This window comes from Sitophilus oryzae, unplaced genomic scaffold (assembly GCF_002938485.1).
Source record: "Sitophilus oryzae breed Bouriz unplaced genomic scaffold, Soryzae_2.0 scaffold_1620_pilon_pilon, whole genome shotgun sequence".
In the NCBI taxonomy this organism is placed as follows: Eukaryota; Metazoa; Arthropoda; class Insecta; order Coleoptera; family Curculionidae; genus Sitophilus; species Sitophilus oryzae.
Genome location: NW_022146304.1, coordinates 1,967,195 through 1,989,125, shown reverse-complemented (window position 1 = coordinate 1,989,125; position 21,931 = coordinate 1,967,195). Strand labels below are relative to the sequence as shown.

Sequence of the window (21,931 nt, the reverse complement as noted above, 5' to 3'; positions counted from 1 at the left end):
CCAAATCGTATTTTTAATTTTATTATATCTCAATTTTTTTCAAATGGGACGAGGGTGGCTCATGGGCATATTTAGAGAAAGCACTTTTTAACGCATAATTTGGCTTAGTAAATATTAAAATTGTAATCGCAATCACAGTTCAAATTGCGATTGGAGAATCGCAGTTTTGCACATCTGTACTTGTGACCCTCGTACCCTTAGACGTTACTAAGATTATATGATTATTTTACGTAAATATAATCAAAATGTGATATTTTCAGGCAAAACGAAAACAACTTTGGATACCGTTAATCGAAAAAGCTGTAGCTAAAATACATGGATGTTACGAAGCGTTAGTATCGGGTAGATCACTAGAAGGTTTGGCAACGCTTACCGGCGCCCCTTGTGAATCAATACCATTGCAAATATCGTTATTTCCATCGAATGAAGAAGAGTTGGACACAGATCTCATATGGGCACAGTAAGACAAATTTTTTTATTTTATTTTGTACCAAATATTTAAATGAATGTATATTAATAGATTGTTATCATCCCGGCAAGCAATGTTTTTAATGGGAATATCTTGTGGCGGAGGTAATATGAAAGTGGATGAAAATGAATATAATTCAAAGGGACTTAGGCCTCGACATGCTTATTCATTGCTTGATGTTAGAGACATAGATGGTTACAGATTATTAAAACTTAGGAATCCTTGGGGTAACAAAACTAATTACATTTTTAACATAGCTTAACATTAATCGAACAACTAATATAGGTCATTTTGTATGGAAAGGCGACTGGTCAGATAATTCTTCTCTATGGAGCAGGTATCTTAAAGAAGAATTATTACCAGATGGACCACAAGACGGCACATTTTGGATTTCATTCAATGATGTGTTGAAGTACTTTGATTGTATAGATATTTGTAAAGTTCGTAATGGATGGAATGAAATTAGGTTGAATGGCATCCTACCACCACTAGCCAGTCAGCAATATTTATCATCCATCTTACTTACTATTCTGGAACCTACCGAAGTAGAGTTTACATTATTTCAGGTTGGGATTTGCACTAATTTGTTTTGATTGAAAGATGATTTCAGTCGTCAATTTCGGATTTCAGCAGTCAATTTCAGTCTTTGGTCTGCGACTTCAGTATTTCAGGCATATTCCTTATTCCTCATTTAATATTATTAAGAACGATTTTAGTCGCATACCAAGAGCTGAAATCTGATTATATTCATAGTACATATACAGGGTGTTTCAAAAAACATGTGCCATCTTTCGTGTGGAGATTCCTCACGTAAAAATAAGATTTGTTTTCATATCAACATAGGTCCGATTCTGCTTTGTTTCCTAGCTACAGGGTGTTAAAAGTCTTAATATTTTTTCGATTTATTATACTTTTCTTCCAAGTACTTTTAGCCATTTAAATGAAATTTTGAGGGTAAAAGTGGCTATAAATGCGATATATATTTCAAGGCTAAAAAAGTGTCGCCATTTTCACCAGGGACGTGCATGTGGGTTATCACTGGAATATTTTTCTAAAAAAGCATGTACGCAATTGACTTTTTCTTCTCTTGTTAGAGAAATAGTGTAAGCAGTTTAATGCCGATTAAAAGTTGTCTCTTGATATTTTGTCGGTTTCGGCCTCCTTGATGAGATAAACGCAATTTTATTAATTTGCCTTGATCCAAGCCTAATAGCAAACTTAAGAATTTTTAATATCATTAACTTGCGAAAGTTTTAAATAAGTATTCGTTGATTCCCCATCAAAAAATTATAACATGGGTACTGAAATGCATATTTTTAGAATTACAGGGTGTTAAAACTTTTTAAAATTAGTTTTTTTATAATCATCTTAAATACCATATTTTTTTATTTTAAATTGCTGTTGGTTGGACTAATAGTAATAATAACTAATACTAATAATATTTAATAATAAATTAGGTAAAATAAATAATTTATTAATTGTGATTAATAAAATTGCGTTAATCTTATCAAGGAGGCCGAATTCGACAAAATATCAAAAGATAACTTTTAATTGGCATTCAACGGCCTACGCAATTTTGATATCAAAAGGAAAAAGTCAGTGGCGCACATGATTTTTTTCTGAAAAATATTTCAGTGACAACCCATATGCACGTCCCTGATGGATTTATCAACACTTTTTTAGCATTAAAATATGTAGCACTTATAGTAACTTTTACCCTCAAAATTTAATTCAAATCACTAAAAATACTTGGAAGAAAATTATAATAAATCGAAAAATTATTAAGACTTTAACACCCTGTAGCTACGAAATAAAGCAGAATCGGACCTATGTTGATATAAAAAATAAATCTTATTTTTACGTGAGGAATCTCCCCACGGGAGATGGCATGTGTTTTTTGAAACACCCTGTATAATAATGCTAAGCTAATATGATGATCACATCATATTGAACACCAAAAATATTGAAATTTATAACTATTAAATTTCTATTACTGTACACTCTGTTCACGTGGGTTTGGATTTTTTTTCTTCTCTTTTTGTCTCAATTGCCATATCCTATTATTCTATTATATAATTATTTTTTTATATGATGCTATACATTTATCTCGTTTTTTGAATAAAAAAAATTAAGGAATTTCGGGAAGAAATACAGGCTGTTTCAAAAAACGAGATTTCTAGTGTAAAAATATGATTTAATTTCTATTTTAATTTTATTGATTGTGATAATAAAATGGTGTTTATCACATTAAGAAAATCGAAATCGACAAAGTATCAAGATACAAAATTTTAATCCGCATTAAACGGTTTATACAATTTTCCTGTAAACAATGTAGGGCAAAAAGGCATTGCCTACCCCAGACAAAATCCTATCATCACCATTATCACTAACTTAACTCATGACTAATCCCACAAATGTTCGCAACAAGCTTTTATCTATTTTATCGTATTTTTCCAAATTTTACAAATCCAAATTTTAAAAAAAACATTCAATTGGAATTAGACATAATGCATTAGGCATACAATTTAATGTGTACATTTTTTATAGAAAGGGCAGCGAAAATCTGAAAAATCCCAAAGAGCACAGCTAGATTTGTGCGTGGTTTTATTTAAGGCCCGACAAGGAAGTACAATAGGAAATCTAGTAGATCATAGTAAGCGTCAAGTTAGAGGTTTTATCGGATGTAGTAAAATGTTGGAGCCTGGAGAATATATTATAGTCCCGCTTGCATTTAATCATTGGCATACCGGGTTAGATGATTGTGTTGCCTATCCAAAGTTAGAAAAACACGTTATTTGTATTGATTAAACTCTTAATACTACTCTTTTTCAGATATGTTTTAGCGATTCATAGCTCGAAAAGACTTCTGGCCGAGCATATTAGGCCACCGAATTTTATTTTAGCTGACTCAATAATATCTTTGACTTTAGCTAAGGGCCAGCGTCACGAAGGCAGGGAGGGTATGACTGCGTATTATCTTACAAAAGGATGGGCGGGACTAGTTGTCATGGTAGAAAACCGACACGAAAATAAATGGATTCATGTCAAATGTGACTGTCAGGAAAGTTATAATGTTGTATCAACAAGAGGTACATTAAGAACTATCGATTCTGTACCGCCTTTGACTCGACAGGTAAATCCTATTTATAGTGCAAGTGTCATTAAACTAGAAAGGTTGTTAAATGGGTAAATTATGCGTTAGAGAGGGGGTGGAGGGAAAGTAGCGCATCATTGACTTTCCTCTCATCCCTGGTGGTATAAAGAATGTTCAGCGACCTTTCAACGTTACGTCATTTTTATTTGTCAAATATGCGTTTTAGTAGTGTAAGCCCACGGCCACACAGAAAGCGTTTGTTGCGTGAAGCGTCTTTTGCGACTAAAACAAAATAACAAGATTATACTCGTATAGGAGTGGCCCGACCAAAAGCGTGTAGCGTTCGGCGTGTGTCGCAAAAGACGCAAATGAAAACAAATCAGTTTGTTTTCTGTAGCGTATTTAGCGATTTCTAAGATGAAACCCCATCATAGGCAGACGTAATATTTAATAATACAATAAAAATAAATTAAATAGTATGCATTTTGTTTTCATTTTAGGTTATCATCTAAAAATATTTTTATAGAGAACATCTACTGTTTAGGAAGATTCTATTTAATTGAAAAATTTGAAGGAAATGTTTCACATTCTCATAGCCACTTTATTAGGACTATCTGATAGTATTTTTAGATTTTCAAATTAGCTAATAAATTGTGAGATACACAGGCCAACTTAATTTTTTTAAATACGGACCTGCATTTTTTATTTCAGTTTTTGAAAGAACTCGTTCTCCTGAATACAATGATATGCCACACTTTACCCTTTTCTTTTGTTTCAGACATTTAAACACAATTGATTTAAATTAATTTCAAATCCGGCTCTGTTTTTTTAAATATTAAATCTGTTCATCGTTACAATAGTGATAAGCCTTCAAACTTAACAATGACATGGGGTAAAACATTGAAATGAAATGCAATAAAAAATTAAAAATATTATAAATATAATATAATATTCAAATCATTTCCCCGGATTGGAAATGGTATTATAATGACCAGCGAGGTTCGTGGACCTGTCGCCAAGGGGGGCGGAGAGCGGGGGGGTGGCATTACTTGACGCCATTTATAAACGTGACAAAAGTGAAATCAATCATTTTCAACATTTACAATAAAGAGTACAAAATGCAGTCGGAAGTATAAGAAGATCTTTCTTTAAATATAGTATAAGATATCTTTCCAAAAAATCCTGTATGGGTATTTCGCCACTGCACTGCAAGAAAATCTACAAAATAAAATAATTATTTTTTGTAAACACTTCTGCGTTAAACCTAAACGGACGCTGCTTGTCAGAAGTTATGTTTATGGTAATACAAATTTGCCTAACAAAGCAAAAAAATGCTTAACGTTTCGGAAAGTTATCTCTTTCCGTCGTCGGAAGCAAAAAAATACAAAGAATAAAGAAAAAACTATTTAAAATATTTAAATTCAACTATTCGAGAACACTTTACTTTTTTAAAACAGATACGTCTACAAGAAACCGTTGACGTTCTGTTAAAATGACTTTTTTTACTTGATGTTATTTATAAAAAGAACTTTTTTATAAAAAAAACGAAAAGAAAAAAACGGAAAGATGAATCTGCCACATAGGTATATAGACATTTTTTAAGAAGATATATGTTCAAACAGCTATAAATAAACTTGAACGAATAATACATTTTTACAATAGGGAGGGTGGTAACCATTTCGAAAAGAGAGCATTAGAAACTAGTTTCTAGAAGTTGATTTATTTATAATAACTACGATTAATATGATGTATATTATTAGATAGTACACTGATAATTTCAAATTCACAATAAAAAAAGTTAAAAATAATATCTTTAAATTGCTGACCTGGATATTATTTATTTGAATCTTTCAATTGGCTCGATTTCCTTATTTAATATTAATTAGCGCTGATCAATATTGTTGCGATGAATATAATCAGATTAAATATTTAAAAAAAAAACAGAGAAATTATTTTAAATAATAATTAAATAGTTTTGTTTTTGTTAAGGTATCCAAAACCAAAAAAAAGTATAAGTGTGGGATATCATTGTACTCAGGAAGCAGAGTTCTTTCAAAACCTGATATAAAAAGTGCAGGCCCGTATTTAAAAAATTAAGTTGGTCTCTGTATCTCACAAATTATCAGATAAATTGAAAATCTAAAAATACTCCGTTTTACGTCCACATAAACGTCAACCGCAACAACAACCGAAAAATTTATAATCAACAAAACATCCTGCGTATAAATGAACTTTTTACCGACCGTAACGTCGGGCGTCGAACCGCAACGTTTTCAATCTATAAATCGACCTTTATTCTCACAAACCACAACCATCGACACGAAGGAACAGTAAACGATTTTATTTAGATTACTTTTAAACTGAAATTATTTACAGCATAAATAGATTCCATTAAATGCATACACATGTTATATATTTGCTTTGTCATATCAAATAAATAAAGAAATGCTTTAGAACAGAATTACAACAAGAAAACAAAATAATATGATTTAATTAACATTAGTTAAATAATGAGAAAACATTTACTTTACCTTTAATAACATTCTTTGTCACAAAACTCAAGAACCAAAATAATATCAATGCGTCTCGAATGGTAGTCTAGAAGCTATTATCAACTCTCATCTCTGGTCGTCGGCGTCGCCTGATTTCCCTCTCTCTAGTTTGTGAATAATATTTTAAAAAATCAATAATTTTATTTATGTATTCAGAGTGTCTCAAAAATGAATGTTTTGAATTTAAAGAAATATGTCTATTTTTAAATAGGCGGTTCATCTCAATATAGATAATTTTAAGTTTTTTACGGCTATTAAGCTATCTTGTACACTTTGCACTAAAAGAGGTTCTAAAAAGAACAATATTTGACTGAAAGGTCTGCTAGTCCGCTAGTAAACATTTTTAAGATTAAAGTATCACAACAATATTTATTTAAACCAAAAACTCGTAATACAAAACTAAAGTGTCAAAACGAATGACAATGTCAGGAAATACATAAATAAATGCGGCAACTTGACATATTTTACGATAGAGCTCCCACCTGGATCCCCAGCTCGAAATTTAAATTCCAGTTAGTCAGCCCGGCGCCGAATATGTCTATGGTTGGCAACAATGAATTTAAAAATCGCGCCCTCGATTACGTAACTAAAAATTTAATTGATATCAAATATTATGTGACATCGTAAGGATTAAAATATTCGACAAAATTAAGTTGTTTTTACTGTTGAATTTCCCGGATATTTTTTTAAATTCCTGTATGGAAACAAACATCTTAACACAATGAACTCAAGACTCAAAGAGACCTGCACTGGGATTCGATAAGCTCCGTAGCAAGAAATTTCCTGTCTAGGTTATGCTATTTGTATGCGATTGATGAGTCACTAGACAGGAAATATGTTTACAGAATCGGGCCTCTGGTTTATAAATCCAAAAGAAGCAAAAAAGGTTAACTTTATCCTATGAATCCAAGGAACACCGATGCTTTATGATTTGCCCAAGATTCATAAGGAGGGAAATCCGATTAGGCCAGTGGTTTCTTTTGTGGATTCTGCTTGTTACAGAATATCATCTTGACTTAATGAAGTTTTCAAAGTCGTAACAGGATCATAGTACTTTATAGTACCAAAAATTCTGTACATTTCGCCAACTATCTAAAAAATATTGAAATTCCACACGGTGCGATTTTGGTTTTAATGGATGTTAAAAATGTATTCCCTAGTATACCGCCAGATGAATGCATTGCATAGTGGTTGCCGGCCATAGATACCTATGTCAAAAATCGCCACATCGGTGAATATGAGTTTCTATCCAAAATTTGAACAAATTTAGCTTTGAAAAGATCCGCCAGTTGTATTTACAAGGGCAAAACATTTTGATTCGTTATTTTAAATTCAGTGGCGTGTATTTTTTTATGTAATTAGGTACCTAATGATTAAAGTAATAAAAAATGCTTTCTAAAAATGGGAATCTGTAAATAATATTTTTATTTATGATGATTATAACATAAAAATGTATAAACTTAACTCAGAAAAACGAAACGGATACACTTAGTTATAATAAACAACATTAATAACAAGCGAAACGAATCTGTACCAAAACTATATGGATTATTAATATATTAATTATAATTTAATAATTCAATAATTAACATTATCAAGTGTAGGTTTCTCTAAAATTTTCAAAATCCAAATTCTCTTTTTATTCATAATTTATTGACCTCTTGATACCTTCCACAACCTTTGAATTTTTGTTTGGCTCTGACTGAAGAAGCCATTTTTCACACACAAATTGTTTCTTAAACGCTGGATAAAATCGAGAACCTAAATAAAAAAAAAATCAAATGAACAGTATCTGCCAGAATGATTAACAAAGTATTTTTCGGAGCCGGAAGACCACGGAATTAGTTAAATGCTTGGTAAGCCACTCAAATCATGTTTCAAAACTCTTTGTTTTAAAATCATCCTTTTGCAAGAAGTTTTTAAAATTGCAATTTCTCAAAAAGTTGGACAAAGTAGGACATAATTCTAATAACGATTAAAAGTGGAAACCGTAATCTTTGTATACCTGTAATTCGTGAAAAGGACTGAGAAGGATTTCCTATTTAAAACTTTACAGCTTCTCATTTTTCAAAAAAAAAACGAAGAAATGAACAGTTTGTTTTTTTTACCGTTCTTAGAGCATGTATTAAGCCGAACCCTGATTAAAATATAAAAAAATATGAAGCTAATTTAAGTATTTTTCGAGTCTCCATACCTAAAAACTCTAACACTAAAAGAAGATTCTGTGAGAAATACACAATACAAGTTTGTACTTGTCACCAAATCAATTCGGAACACAATTATGGCATTAAAGTAAACAAATAATTTATTTTGTTATTTTTCTCAGCATTCTAGATAATCGTGTTTGGTAATCTATAACGTTTGTGAGACAGTTTCGAATGTCAAAATAAACATAAAATGAAATATAGAAAAAAATATTAGATTTGCGTTTTTTAATTTTTGTCATAGAACCGACCCACAGTGCATTGACCTCATTAGAGGTTTGCTGACACGCACTTCCCTTTCAAGGTTGGTTTGTGATAACCTCGTTTCACTCCGTTCAAATGTTCTGGGTCAAAACTTTTTTTTTAAATTTAATAACGGTTTTTCAGCCAAAAGACGGGCTTAGCAATGGGTTCTGGTTTATCCCCGTTATTGAGTGAGGTTTTTATGAACAGCTTGGAAAAACAGATAATGAAAAGTGATAACAAGCTTTACTCCATATGAGGTTATTTTAAATTATTTTCAGTTAGAAATTAAAGTTTTTTCGTTATTCGTTTCGAATTCTATAACTTTATTAATTTTCGAAATGTTAAAAGGCGCGAAAATATTTTCATAGGTAACAGCATTAAAGAAGCTAGACCTATGGGAGGCAACAGGTAAGCATTCAAAAAGAATGTGTCTCATTGACATTAAGTTATTTCATAAGGTGCATTTCACAGGTGCAGAACAGCAGCTGGTAGATTTCCTTTCTTATGTCAATACATTACATAATATAATTTCTTTCACTGGTGGAAAAAGAAAATGAAGGCAAATTACCTTTTTTGGATTTATTACTTTTGAGAAAAAATAATGGAATAGAGTTTGAAATTTTTAGAAAACCCTCCTCCACAGATAACATAATTCAGTACAATTCTAACTCCCCCTATTCCCATAGATTCGCAGCTTTCAATTCTTTCTTTTATAGATTATGCGACTTGCCACTGTCAAAAAATGCATTTAATAAAGAGCTCGACATTATTAGGCAAATTGCTTTTAGCAACGGATTTAACACAATGAATCAAGAACGAATTTTAAGTTTGTCACAAATGTCAATATAAAAAAGCAACTTTTAAAGATACATCAAAATTTTCTGATGATGTAACTCACCATTTTGTCTTGTCTAAAACTCGCTACTCCCAGTTAATCAGATTGTTTCAACTAGCTATTATTTATATAATTTTTCGACTGAAAATTTGTATAACCCGGTTAATTAATTAATTGTGTTAATTTAAATAAGTTCCACTAAATGATCTGCAGTTACGATATAATTTTATTAATAATAATGAGAGTTTAATAAATTAATGAGAAATTCTAATGATGAATTGAATGATAATAAATAATAATAATAATAAATAATGTTTATTCAAACTGATCCAATTACAAAGTATATACAAGACTTATACATAACTTACGAATACAAAATAGTGAATAAACATAATATCCTCTTAAGGTAGAACCTTGTCTGAGGAGTTTTATTTCTACAACAATAACTACAATATTTTATACTAAATTCTTAACTATATCTAAATGTATCAAATTAATATATTTCATTGTCCAACACTTAAGCACGCTAAAAAACAAGTTATTATACAGCGGTCAGATATTGACATAGGGTAGATTGCAAGTTCTAAGGCATATAAGATTACATTTTTTTTTTTCAAATATTATATTTATTGTGAATGGTTTTTAATATTTCACATTTTGCTGAGTATAAATGTATGCATTTCGGTTATTGTTTTACCAAGTATCCATTCTTTTAATCTTTTTTTAAAAATATTAATGTTTTGACAATTAACAACTTCTTTAGGTAAAACATTAAAAATTTTAGGTCCTACATATAAATGACTTTTTTGTCCGATAGTTTTATGCATCCGAGGTACATTAATAGTTAATTCGAGTCGACGTAGTGGGTATGAATGTGGGATTAGATTATTTTTACTTCTGTTACTGAATGTTATAGATAATGTATTAAACCAAAATAATTGTTTAGCGTCAAAAATGGCTGCTTCTATGTATAAGGCATCAGAGGGATATCTATAGTTTTTATCGTATATTATTTTCAGCAACCATTTCTGAACTATATTTACACTTGATAATTGATTTTTGCTTGCTGAGCCCCAGGCCACAATACCGTATTGTAAATGGCTCTGAGCTAAAGCAAAATACACATTTCTTAGTAATTCTATAGGAATTACACTTTTTAAAAACTTAAATATTACAATAAGTGATCTTAACTTTTTAGTCACAAACTGAATATGATAATTCCATTTCATGTGGTTATCAAAGATGACTCCAAGATACTTAAATTTGTTTGTTGAGCTTATTGTCACTAGCTTATTGTTATAAGTTATATCTAAATTGAATTTTGGAAGAGTATCTGAATAGCAGGCAAAAGGTAAGAAGAAAGTTTTCTTAAAGTTAACAGTAAGAAGATTATTATTAAAGAAATTGCACACTATTTCCATTGATTTTTCTACTTTTGCTTTCAATTGATTCCAACACGTTGATCTGAAGAAAATTGCTGTATCATCAGCATAACTCAAAATGTGTGCATCGAGTTTCAAGTTTAGTAACTCATTAATGTATATACAAAAAAGTACAGGGCCCAGTACAGTGCCCTGAGGTACACCATAGTTGACCACCCTTTTCTCGCTTTTAACACCCTGGATGGACACGCTTTGCTGTCGGTTATTTAGATAGCTTCTAAATAGATCGTTGGTCCTTCCTCTAAAACCCATATTACTAAGTGTGTATAACAGGATTTCATGGTGAACTGTATCGAACGCTTTTGCTAAATCTATAAAAACACACAAAGAAACCTCGGATGCATCAAGTGCCTCCGAAGCCAATTCTGATAGTTTTATAATAGCATCACTTGCGGATTTGGACTCCACGAATCCATATTGATTTTCGGAAAGGAGTTTAAATTGTTTCAGATACAAACACATTCTTTTTTAATAAGTTTCTCAAGAATTTTGGAAAAGTTACTTAATAGCGAAATTGGTCTATAATTTGACATATTTGTTTTTTCTTCTGATTTAAACACAGGTTTAACAACAGATATTTTAAATATATCTGGAAAGTGCCATTATTTAGAGATAAATTATAAATGTACGTTAAAGGTTTAACAATAAATTCTTTTATTTGTTGCAGTGTGTTTGCCCGAATACCGTCAAATCCTGGAGATTTGTTTTTTTTTAAATTTAATATTTCGTTTCCGACTTCGTTTACATCAGTCTCCAATAATACAAAAGAATGTGAAATATTTGTAACCTGATACATTTTTTCTGTTGGAACATTAATTTTAGAAGCCAACTTCGAACCAATTTCTCTAAAGAACTCATTAAACGTATTTGCGATATCCAACGCATGCGTCACACTCACGCCCTGTTCATTCTTGATTGACGCTATTTGGGATATCTGTCTATCCCGACCTCTAATATTATTAACTGTTTTCCACATATTACCTGACGACATTTGTTGCTTTTCAATTTCTTTTTTATAAAAATCCTTTTTGGTCAATTTTATTATGTCATTAAGATGATTTCTATATCTTTCATATCTATCAGAAAGCTCTTTATTGTTTGGATCTTTTAATGTCTGTTTAAACAAATTATGTTTTGTATTTATTGCATTCAAAATCTCATTTGTTATCCATTCCTTTCTTTTTCTATTTTTATGCGTTGATTTAACAATGTTAACACTACTATCAATATGTTTTTGCAGTTTATTAACAAATAAATCTGCTACGGTATTCGCATCTCTCCCATTGTAAATATCGACCCATGTTTCTTTTTCTAATTTATCATTTAATTTTTTGTAATTAATGTATTGTTTGTGTTTTAAGGACTCATTTATACATTTTGTTTCCGATTTAGTCTTGATATGTGGTAGAAAATATAACTATGTAGTGATCGGTAATATCTGTTCTAAAAAGTATAGAATTAAGCAGTACATTTGGAATTTGAGATTTTATAAATATGTGATCTATGCAAGAGTCTGATGCTGGTCTAGTAATTGTGTTTATATACGACACATATCCATGTTCATTCATTACATTCATATATTCGTTAACAAATCGTTCAGATGTATCGCGCGTGTAAATTAATATTCATATCCCCTACAATAATATTCAGCTGACCCTTAGCAGTATTTCTAGAAAGTACTGTTTCTAAGTTTGTGATGAAGTCATATGGATCTGTAGAGGGGGGTCTGTAGATTGCGATTATCTCAATTATTTGGTTATTAATATTTATATCAATTTTCAGTGCCTTATTATCTCCTATATCTAGTATTTTATAGGAATAATTTAACGAACATTTTATAAGTACTACTACTCCATCATTTTTATTTAGACTTCCTTCATTATATATAATGTTGTATCCCGGTATCCTATATAAATCAATATTCCAAATTTTAAAACTTTCAGTAAGTACTATACAATCAAATTCAAAATCTATTCCACGTAAAAGAACAAGAAGCTCATCAAAATTGTGATCTATGCTACGAATATTATTATGAAAAAGTTTAAATGATGATAATTCAATGTCAAATTTACATATATTAATGTCATCCACCACATCTGCCTCAATCATCCTTGTTTCAAAGTCCCTAATATATGAATTCATTGTTATCTTATATGTTAAGCTTTTAAATATATTTAACTTGCAATCTGACCCATATCGGAAACACCGAATTTTTCAAAAGAGAATAAAAGATAAAATATATATTTTTTTGTTTTACAATATACTCCAAGTACCTTTAATAAAGAAACAAATAATCTATATTGGTTTATAAACGTCCATGTATTTACTATATATTTAAATATTAATAGTCTATTTATTTTTAGCCCAACACCAAATTAAATTTAAACATATACTATGATATTGTTGGAGAACACCAACAATGAAAGGAATTTTTTGGTAATTGTTATACAGGGTCTCCCAATATTTCATGGACCTGCCGCATTTTTTGGAACAAAAATAAGTTTATTAGACACAATTTACCTCTATACAAAAGTGCTTCGTTTGTCCGTTAGAGGGCATGAAACTTTAAAAATAAAAATATTTTTTTTAGATATTTTAAGAATCCTTATTCCGATTTGCATAATATTTGGGGTTCCTATGTTTTGCTTTGTGCTTTAAGTTTGACTTATGACTTTCACAGAACCACGAAGTACGGAAGTACGAAAACTACTCTCACATCTACATAAATTTTAGTTTCTCCATCAACGACCGATTTTTTTTCGTAAAATGGTCCTTCGAGTTTCGGGTTTATTTTTTGTTGATGTTCTCTAACGGACAAACGAAGCACTTTTGTATAGAGATAAATTGTGTGCAATTAACGTATTTCGATTCAAAAAATACGTAGTTGTTCTATGTCCACGGAATATTGGAACTTGTATATTTTGCAGGTCAGCTTTGGAAAAAAAAATCAGAAATGATTTTCCTCAAAAAATATGCGATGCGGTGTTTTTTACATGAGTTTTAGAATTTTGTGAAAAAGAAGAAATATTAGAAGAGGTAGACGGTAAATTTGAAAAATCTTGTTTTGGAGGTCTTGAATTTTAAAAAACAACAGGCAATAATCTCGAGCTTTTTTATCAACTCCCTTTTATACTATTCTTTTCTTAGCTGAATTTTCAGATACAACCTGTTGAAAGGACCTTTTTACTCCATTTTGAAAATGCTGGGTCCTTCTCTCAGAAGGTTTAATAATATTATCATTTTTCTTTACTACATCTTCTCCATTACGTTTTTTAATTAATTCTGAAAAATTATTGTTGATCAAAAAAAATCTCCATTTGAAATATAAGATTTTTTGCATGTCTCATTAGCATCATAAAAAGTTAAGTTTTCGAGGACCATTAATTCTTTAATATTCAGGACACTTTCATGATGAGGACTTGTGCTTATCCTTACAATAAAAACATTGAGTAACGCAAGAAAATTTATATTCCCCATCTTGTAAATGATTGTCTTCCTCTCCGCAATTAAAACACCTTTCCTTCCCTTTACAATAATTGTTCTTTGTATGGCCAAATCGAAGACAGCGATAACACTGAAATTTATAACAATATGAACAAATCAAAAAATTCAATTAACCTAACAAATATAATAATGCTCAACTTACCACAGGAAGGCATAAGGTACAGGTGCAAAGATAATTAAAGTTTTCAGCCTTAATTCAGCAAAAACACTCTTAAAGATTTTGCAAGTATTTGAGCTAGGTCGCCGAAGAAAGCTGAAACAAATGCCCAAAAAACCGCGGTCCTAACAGCACTCAATTAACTAGAAAACTATTTTTTTCCAGAAAAAAAATGACAATGTCACAAGCACCGAAAAAATTGAAGTTGAATGTATCTATTTTTTATCAAAATTCTTTATTTTTTAAAAATTTGATACCCTCTAACGGACAAACCGAGCACTTTTGTATAGATGTATATTGTGTTTGATTATTAGGAGTCATATTGACATCGAAATCAAATTTCTCAATCACAAAACACCCAGACATCAATTGCATGGACTGAGGAAACATCATAACGCATGGACTGAGGACTGAGGCCATTTTATGCATAGTTAAAATTAAAGATACTTAAATAGTTCTTATTTAAATGAAATAATCACATGTCTCACGAAAACTTAAGATTTTATTCAGTTAAATGAAAAACTATAGGGAAAAAAATAGAGAAACTTAAAATTAATTGTTACTAACCTAATAAAATTAATAATGGGTAGAGTAACCGTGATTAGCTATAACTTCACGACATTGCTTTGGCACGGAGTCCAATAGTTTTCTTATGGTATCTGGTTCAATGGAATTCCAGGCCTCTTTCAAAATAATTCTTGTCAAATCGGCGATCTAGTTCCTCCCACAGATTCCCCCTTTGGGCAGGAAAGTCCATAACCCTAATTTGTTCAGACAAAAACCATTCTTATAAGACTTTCGATTTATGCTTTGGATCATTATCTTGCTGAAATATCCAGGTTAAAGGCAAATTATCATCAACAATCGATCCGATGTGCGTTGATTATTTTTTCGCGAAGATCTTCAGACAAATATTTTCCGTGTGGCATGTTTAGTAAAAATGTAAATCAGAATATCAACAATTCAATTTTTATGTTTGATTTCTTTATTTATGTCCCTACAAAAATATTTGTGTCCATATTATAAATAAACCCCTGGTAAGATAAATTTGGAATGTGGCGAAAAATGATGGTATTGCTAAAAGGAAATATGGTTAAAACAAACATTATTTTAAATATTGGAGGTTTTTGAAATTCGACGAGTTTTAAAAAGTTTCTCTACTTTTGTCTGATAGTGTATATTTATACGAACTTTTTACTTATTTTTATCTGCAGAATATGCTGCACAAGTTTCGAAAACAATTGGGACCACCCTATATAATACAAATAGTCATACGACGCCTTTGATACGACGCTTATCGGGCATCAAGCGCTCTTATTTCATTCTCTCTCTGGTTGTCAACGTTAAGTTGAAGCATGTCATAAAATTGTTCCCGTTTTTTTTTACAAAAAATTAAGTTAAAATCCACATTTTAAAACTCAGTTTGGCGTGAAAGTGTTTCCAAAAATGTAAGTGTTTGTTTTGAGTTACTATTTGGGCTCAGAATCAGCAGGAAATTGTACAATCGAATAAATTTCAAAGCCCGATTTTTGGCAGAAAAAGTATTGTTTGCAGCCATTTTCCAGTAACGTTACCGTAGATACCGAAATGCCAATTATTGACATATGTTTGGAATTAATGATGTCTGTCAGATTCTCAAAAAGCAGAATCTGACATCAGGTATTTAATAAGAAACTAATAAATAGAGTTTGTGAGATTCTGACTATTTGTAATAAAATATGTAATTTAAAATTCTCATTAGGCTCTTGTGCACAATAGGTCCCTACGCATTTAACACTTTTTTGGATTTTTTTGCAAGATTTTCTTAAATTATTGAACATTTTTAAGGAAAAGTTGTTGGATAAATGTGTTTCTTCTTTAAAAAGCGGCAAAAAAGTAATTTAGGCAGAGGCGACCGACAGTAATAAAAACGACCGACAGTAATGTAAAAATTTTCTACACAGTAAAAACATCATATTATATTAGCACTTTATTACCTTATATAGACGTGGAATATATTAATATAAGCACAAGAATGTAATGAATCCTCTTTGTAAGCATAAAAATTAAGACAATAATGTTTATTTACAACATCCAAAGCTAGCATTATGACTTTTTTGATTGACAATTGACAGTTGATCGATCATCGGTATGTCATCTATGCCCTTCGCATAAAATTTGCGACGTTGTCAATAACATTATTTTATATGATTTTCTTCTGAAATAAAGTTGACGTGAAAGGACTCAAAACAGTAGTGATTTGGCTGGGTGATTTGACTGTAAAAACCAGAAAGAATAATATAGTCGAACGTTTTCGTCGATTTTAAACAGGGTTAGTCTGGCAACACTGCATAACCTTGTATTTTACACTTTACACACTTTACGAAGGTTATAATAGGGAGTTTTCCCATTGAAATTTAGTGAAAATTTCGAAATTTCAATTACTTTTTGTTTTGATATATCTTTTAATTAGATTTCACTGATATTAAGGCGGATTCCTACGACTCGTGTACTTGGCAAGTACGCCAATATTTGCGTACTTTGTGAGTATACTATCTTTGTAAACAACATTTTTTGCAACAAGCTTGCATAGATAAATGAAACAAGTTTAGATTGGAAAGTGCCCATAAGGACAATGTAAACACTATTTGGCGCTATTCTTGCAACGGTCGCGACACAAAACTTTTGAAAATTTCGGAGCAGTTCGGCTTTTTCCGGAATTATATCGCCAAATATTGTTTATTCAAATTTATTATTGTTTTCGTTTAATTTTATAAATAAAATACAGTGGGTTGCATATAAGAAACTTTATTTTATATAAGGACGCATATATGAAATACATATGAAACATTGGAAACCGACGTTATGCCACGATCCACGATGGTTTTTGCACTTCACAGTTCACAGCACAGCTTTTTAAGTTTTTAATGCCACTTTTTCACAATTATTACCGGTTGGAGTAAATAAAACTTGAATTAAACTCACAAGATAGCAATAATTACTTTGAGAATGGACGCTATAAACACTTTTCGGAATTTCTTTAATGAGAGCGGTTTAGATTTTGAAAGATTATTATGATTTTTGAAGATTCTGACTTTGACAAGAGAAAATTATTTATGTTTTTGTTTGCCGTTGTTCTTAGCGACCGCTATAGCAGCGCCAGATCGCGTATAACGGTCGCGACCCAAAATAATTTCGCAACCTAAAATTTTTACGGGCTTTCCAATCTAAACTTGTTGCATTTATCTATGCAAGCTTGGCGCTCACGCAGCGCTGCGAGTGACAGATAATTGCACAAGTAAACCGGTCACACAACATGGCAAGTATATGCCAATAACAAATGTTTGTACAGGGTGAGTCAACGATAAAGTCCATTATCTCATTTGTTTCGAGGTTTACAAAAAATGTTAAATATTAAAGTTATACCGGGTGCGTCTCAAAAGTGGCTCACCCCTATAACTTTTTTATTTTTTCAGATAAAACAACGAGATTTAGCATGTTAGTATATGACATAAATTGGGATTGATTGACGTATTCAATTTTCTTCGCGAGTCACTTCCCGTTTCACCGGAAATGACTACAACTTTTGATTTTTAAATGGCACCCTCGGTATTTTTTTACTTTATTCGATAGAAAATGACACTCTGAATCGAATGACATATGATATTTAAATTTTTGACATTTTCGCATATGGTTTATTTGAAATTGTAACATGCGGTTCATTACGACAATTTGACTCAAAATACCAAGTGTGTAGTATCAAATTATTCGTAAAAAAATGCTTTTTCCAAATATGCTAATGAGCCACCCTCGTTCTATTTGAAAAAATTGAGATATGATTAAAAATACGATTTAGGCATCTTTTAACCGGCCATTACAAGACACTAAAAACATTAGACGATCTAATCTATTTTTCTAAGGTTCCTTGATTAAAATTTTTTAAAAAAAGTTTTAAAAATTTCAAGGATTGCTGAGTTTTTTGAAAAAAAAAACGGATTTTTTTTAAAATCAATTTTATTTTTTCCTATCATTACTTTTTTGAAAATCAAAAAACTAATGGCACATTCTCATAGCCACTTTATTAGGGCTATCTGATGGTATTTTAGATTTTCAAATTAGCTGATAATTTGTGAGATACAGAGGCCAATTTTTTTTTAAATATGGACCTGCATTTTTTATTTCAGCTTTTGAAAGAACTCGATCTCCTGTACAATGATATGCCACACTACTACTGCTATAGTATCTACGATTAGTGCCCGCGAAATGCATTTTCTAATTGATTCTTCGAATTATAGCAAGAGTGACATCACCTGTATTAGACACCCTGTATTCAATCTATTATTAGAGATGATTAACTTTCTCTCCTCCTCTTTATAGGCGGGTGCATTTTAAACCTAATCCCTACAAGCCGCCACTCCGAGCCGCCACTGATGGAAGCTATACAATTCAACCACGATACACTAAAATTTCGCCTCAAAAATTGCGTTTACTTTTTTTTTTTTCAAAAAGATAATCTGGTGTATGGTGGCTTTTTTTGTGAACACAAAGCGTAGCAACCTAAATTCTAATAAGCTTTAGTGTGCTTATTACAAATGCAATATTTTTATTGATCTAATAGTGATCATGCACCCTTTATACATTTTAATGACACAAAATATTTAGTATTTTACATGGAAATAATTTAATAGTAATTTAAATATTGCTAATCTTGACTACTTCGTTGTTGTGCCTCAGTATTTTTAATTTCTTATTCTTCTTAAGTTGTGAACCAGACCGGTAAACTATAGTAAGGAATGGTTCCTGAAAAATATCGGTTAAATGCGGAATGGTTTGGTAAAATACTGGAAATGTCAAATGTTGGCGTTTTCTAAATTTAAATACCTTTATTATGGAATTTATCTTTTACGATTGATTATTCTTTTCAATGGAGTTTAATATTAAAAAGTACTTTAATAAGGTATAATAATACGGTATAAATGAATATAAATATCCATATAAATATTGAAATAAAATGTGACAGCAAGATATTAGAGAAATATGGCAACGATGTGCGGTATTAACGGAGGCGTTATTTTGGCAACTATGACAGTTAAAGTGTCATAATAAGCGTTTGTGCGCTATTAACGTTACCGCATACCGGTATTTAGGTGGAGAAGACGCCGGCGCCGTGCGGTAATTTGACAGTTTCGTAACGTTATTTTATCAGTTGAGATACTGTATTTTTTTTTATAAAAATTGGGATAACTCTTTATTGGGTTAAATTGTACTCTTTTTTAGACACACTTTCGTGTAGATACTAATTAAAACTCCTGATATAGATGCTTTTTTGATCGACAAAATCAGAAAACTAGGCTAAGGCTAAATTTTTAAAAATGTTGGCATAATCGTCAGAATCAATCAACGCTATTTTGTGTTGCCATAACTCGAAGTTCGACAAATGCAAATGTCAAAATAACGTTAGCGCTAATAGCGGAATTGCGGCAGTATTGGACTTTGCCGTATCTCTCTATTATAATATGATTTCTCTACGTTTGAATTAATACGTTTTAAGCTTCATTCAGAATTTCGCAATTAGTGGAATAAATTGGTGGTTTCAATTACAATTTATACTTTTTAGTTTACGATCATTCACAATGTCTAAAAAACACAATTAAATAGAATAGAACATGCTATTTTTCTCTAACGTTACAAATAATTTTTAAACAATTTCAAACGTTGTAAATAATATAAAAATATTTAAAACACCTTGTAAGTAATTATGTATCGAGAAAGTATGGTTACACTCGTTGAATTTGACACTTTATATCAATTTAATAATATATTTTCGTACTTTTTGTGCTTATGCGTAAAAGTGCTTACTAGGGTGAGCCAAAAAAATTAACCTATGGAATTTATAGGTTAAAGTGAACCTAATAATCGAGAGAAAAAAATATCCAGGGAGGCAGGATTTTTAACTCAATTTTAAAAAATGTCGGTGAACATTCAAAGTTTTCCATTTAAATAACACGTAAAAAAATCTTTTTTCATTAAAAGTACCATAACTTTGAAACGGTTTACGATAAAAAAATTTACATCGCGTATACTTGTAGAGCATAAAATTTCCTTCGTTTTTTTGCTAAATATGAAAATTTTTAATCAATAAACACTAAAACCGCATATTTTGATTTTTTTCACTTTTCAAAGAGTTCAAATATACGAATTATTGAATTGAAAAAATAATTCTCACAGATTTTTTAGGGAATTTTATGCTGTACAAGAATACGCGATGTAAAATTTCGTATCATAAATCGTTTCAAAGTTATGGCATTTTTAATGATAATGATTTTTTTGATTAATGATTTTAATGAAACAGATTTTTTTAAGTTATTTAAATTGAAATGAATGGACAACTTTGAATGTTCACCGACACCTTTTAAAATTGAGCTAAAAATCCTGCCTTCCGGGGATATTTTTTTCTCGAATATTAGGTTCATTTTAACCCATAAATTCCATAGGTTAGTTTTTTTTGGCTCACCCTAGTGCTTCCTTTTATGCCTAGACGTTAAAATGACTTTTTTATATTGTCAATCACGTCGCAAAAATTAATACTTTTGTGGCGTTTGAAAAAAAAATAATTTAACTAAATATCATATTTTGTTCTTATTAGGTCATTATCGTCTTGACTCAGTTGGAAGGCAGTGGAGGATTCTCAATAGCTCATAGACTGACACATCGATTAGCAAACTCACATTCTTTGTGCGATTGGGGCCCAATTGGAGCTTTCCACGTACCTGAATTAGATTATCAAACGAGCGGATTGCATTCACCTCGATTATTTTAAAGATTAAATTAGTTTGATACCGCAAGAATTTTGAGGCACTCTCGATTTCAACATGCTTTTGTAAATATATTATGTTAAATACTCGGTTTGTACCGCTTTTACAATTGTTTTGCTCAAGTTATGCGATCGGTTCTTTTTTATCTCTTTGTAAAAGATCATAAATAGTTATAGGTAAGTGGTATAGTTAAGGAAAAGAATATAATATATGAGCGAAGTGTGGTTTGGTACCCATTTGTTATTAGCGATCGACACTTGTAATTTATTGCTCTTGTCTGTTTATAATTTATAATTTTGTTATTTATTTTTTATGGTATTAGGATTAAGATGAAAAGCACTTGTATTTTAACTATTTTTTGTATGATCACGTGATTAAAATAAAACAGTGTGTTTGCTTATGTCCTCTAATAAATGATGTTTAGTTGTTCTGACTTTCCAACGTCCTGAATTGTAAAATAATTTGATCCATAGAATTAGCTTATTTTGTGGATAAAAGTGACTCAGTATTATTAGTTTTCAATTTTTCGTTAATAAATAAACTCTGTAATTAACGTTTTCTAAAAGCTATGTAGAAAATTATAAATTTATGACAAATTAGTGATGGTGGAGCACTAACCATATATAGAATTACT

At 30.7% G+C, this 21,931-nt stretch overlaps 1 protein-coding gene across 7 annotated transcripts in view; it reads left to right on the top strand.

Moving 5' to 3' along the window:
• LOC115880264 (calpain-D-like) overlaps positions 1 to 21,705 on the top strand; it is a 66,464-nt gene extending 44,759 nt beyond the window's left edge. For all 7 annotated transcript variants that reach the window (XM_030897445.1, XM_030897448.1, XM_030897447.1 and 4 more), the window contains 6 exons: positions 261 to 460; positions 521 to 696; positions 755 to 1,035; positions 3,017 to 3,246; positions 3,302 to 3,602; positions 21,129 to 21,705. In XM_030897445.1, coding sequence (XP_030753305.1) covers positions 261 to 460; positions 521 to 696; positions 755 to 1,035; positions 3,017 to 3,246; positions 3,302 to 3,602; positions 21,129 to 21,302 — 1,362 coding nt within the window. In that variant the 3' untranslated portion in view covers positions 21,303 to 21,705. The remainder of the gene's footprint in view (positions 1 to 260; positions 461 to 520; positions 697 to 754; positions 1,036 to 3,016; positions 3,247 to 3,301; positions 3,603 to 21,128) is intronic.
• Positions 21,706 to 21,931: the final 226 nt, after the last annotated feature.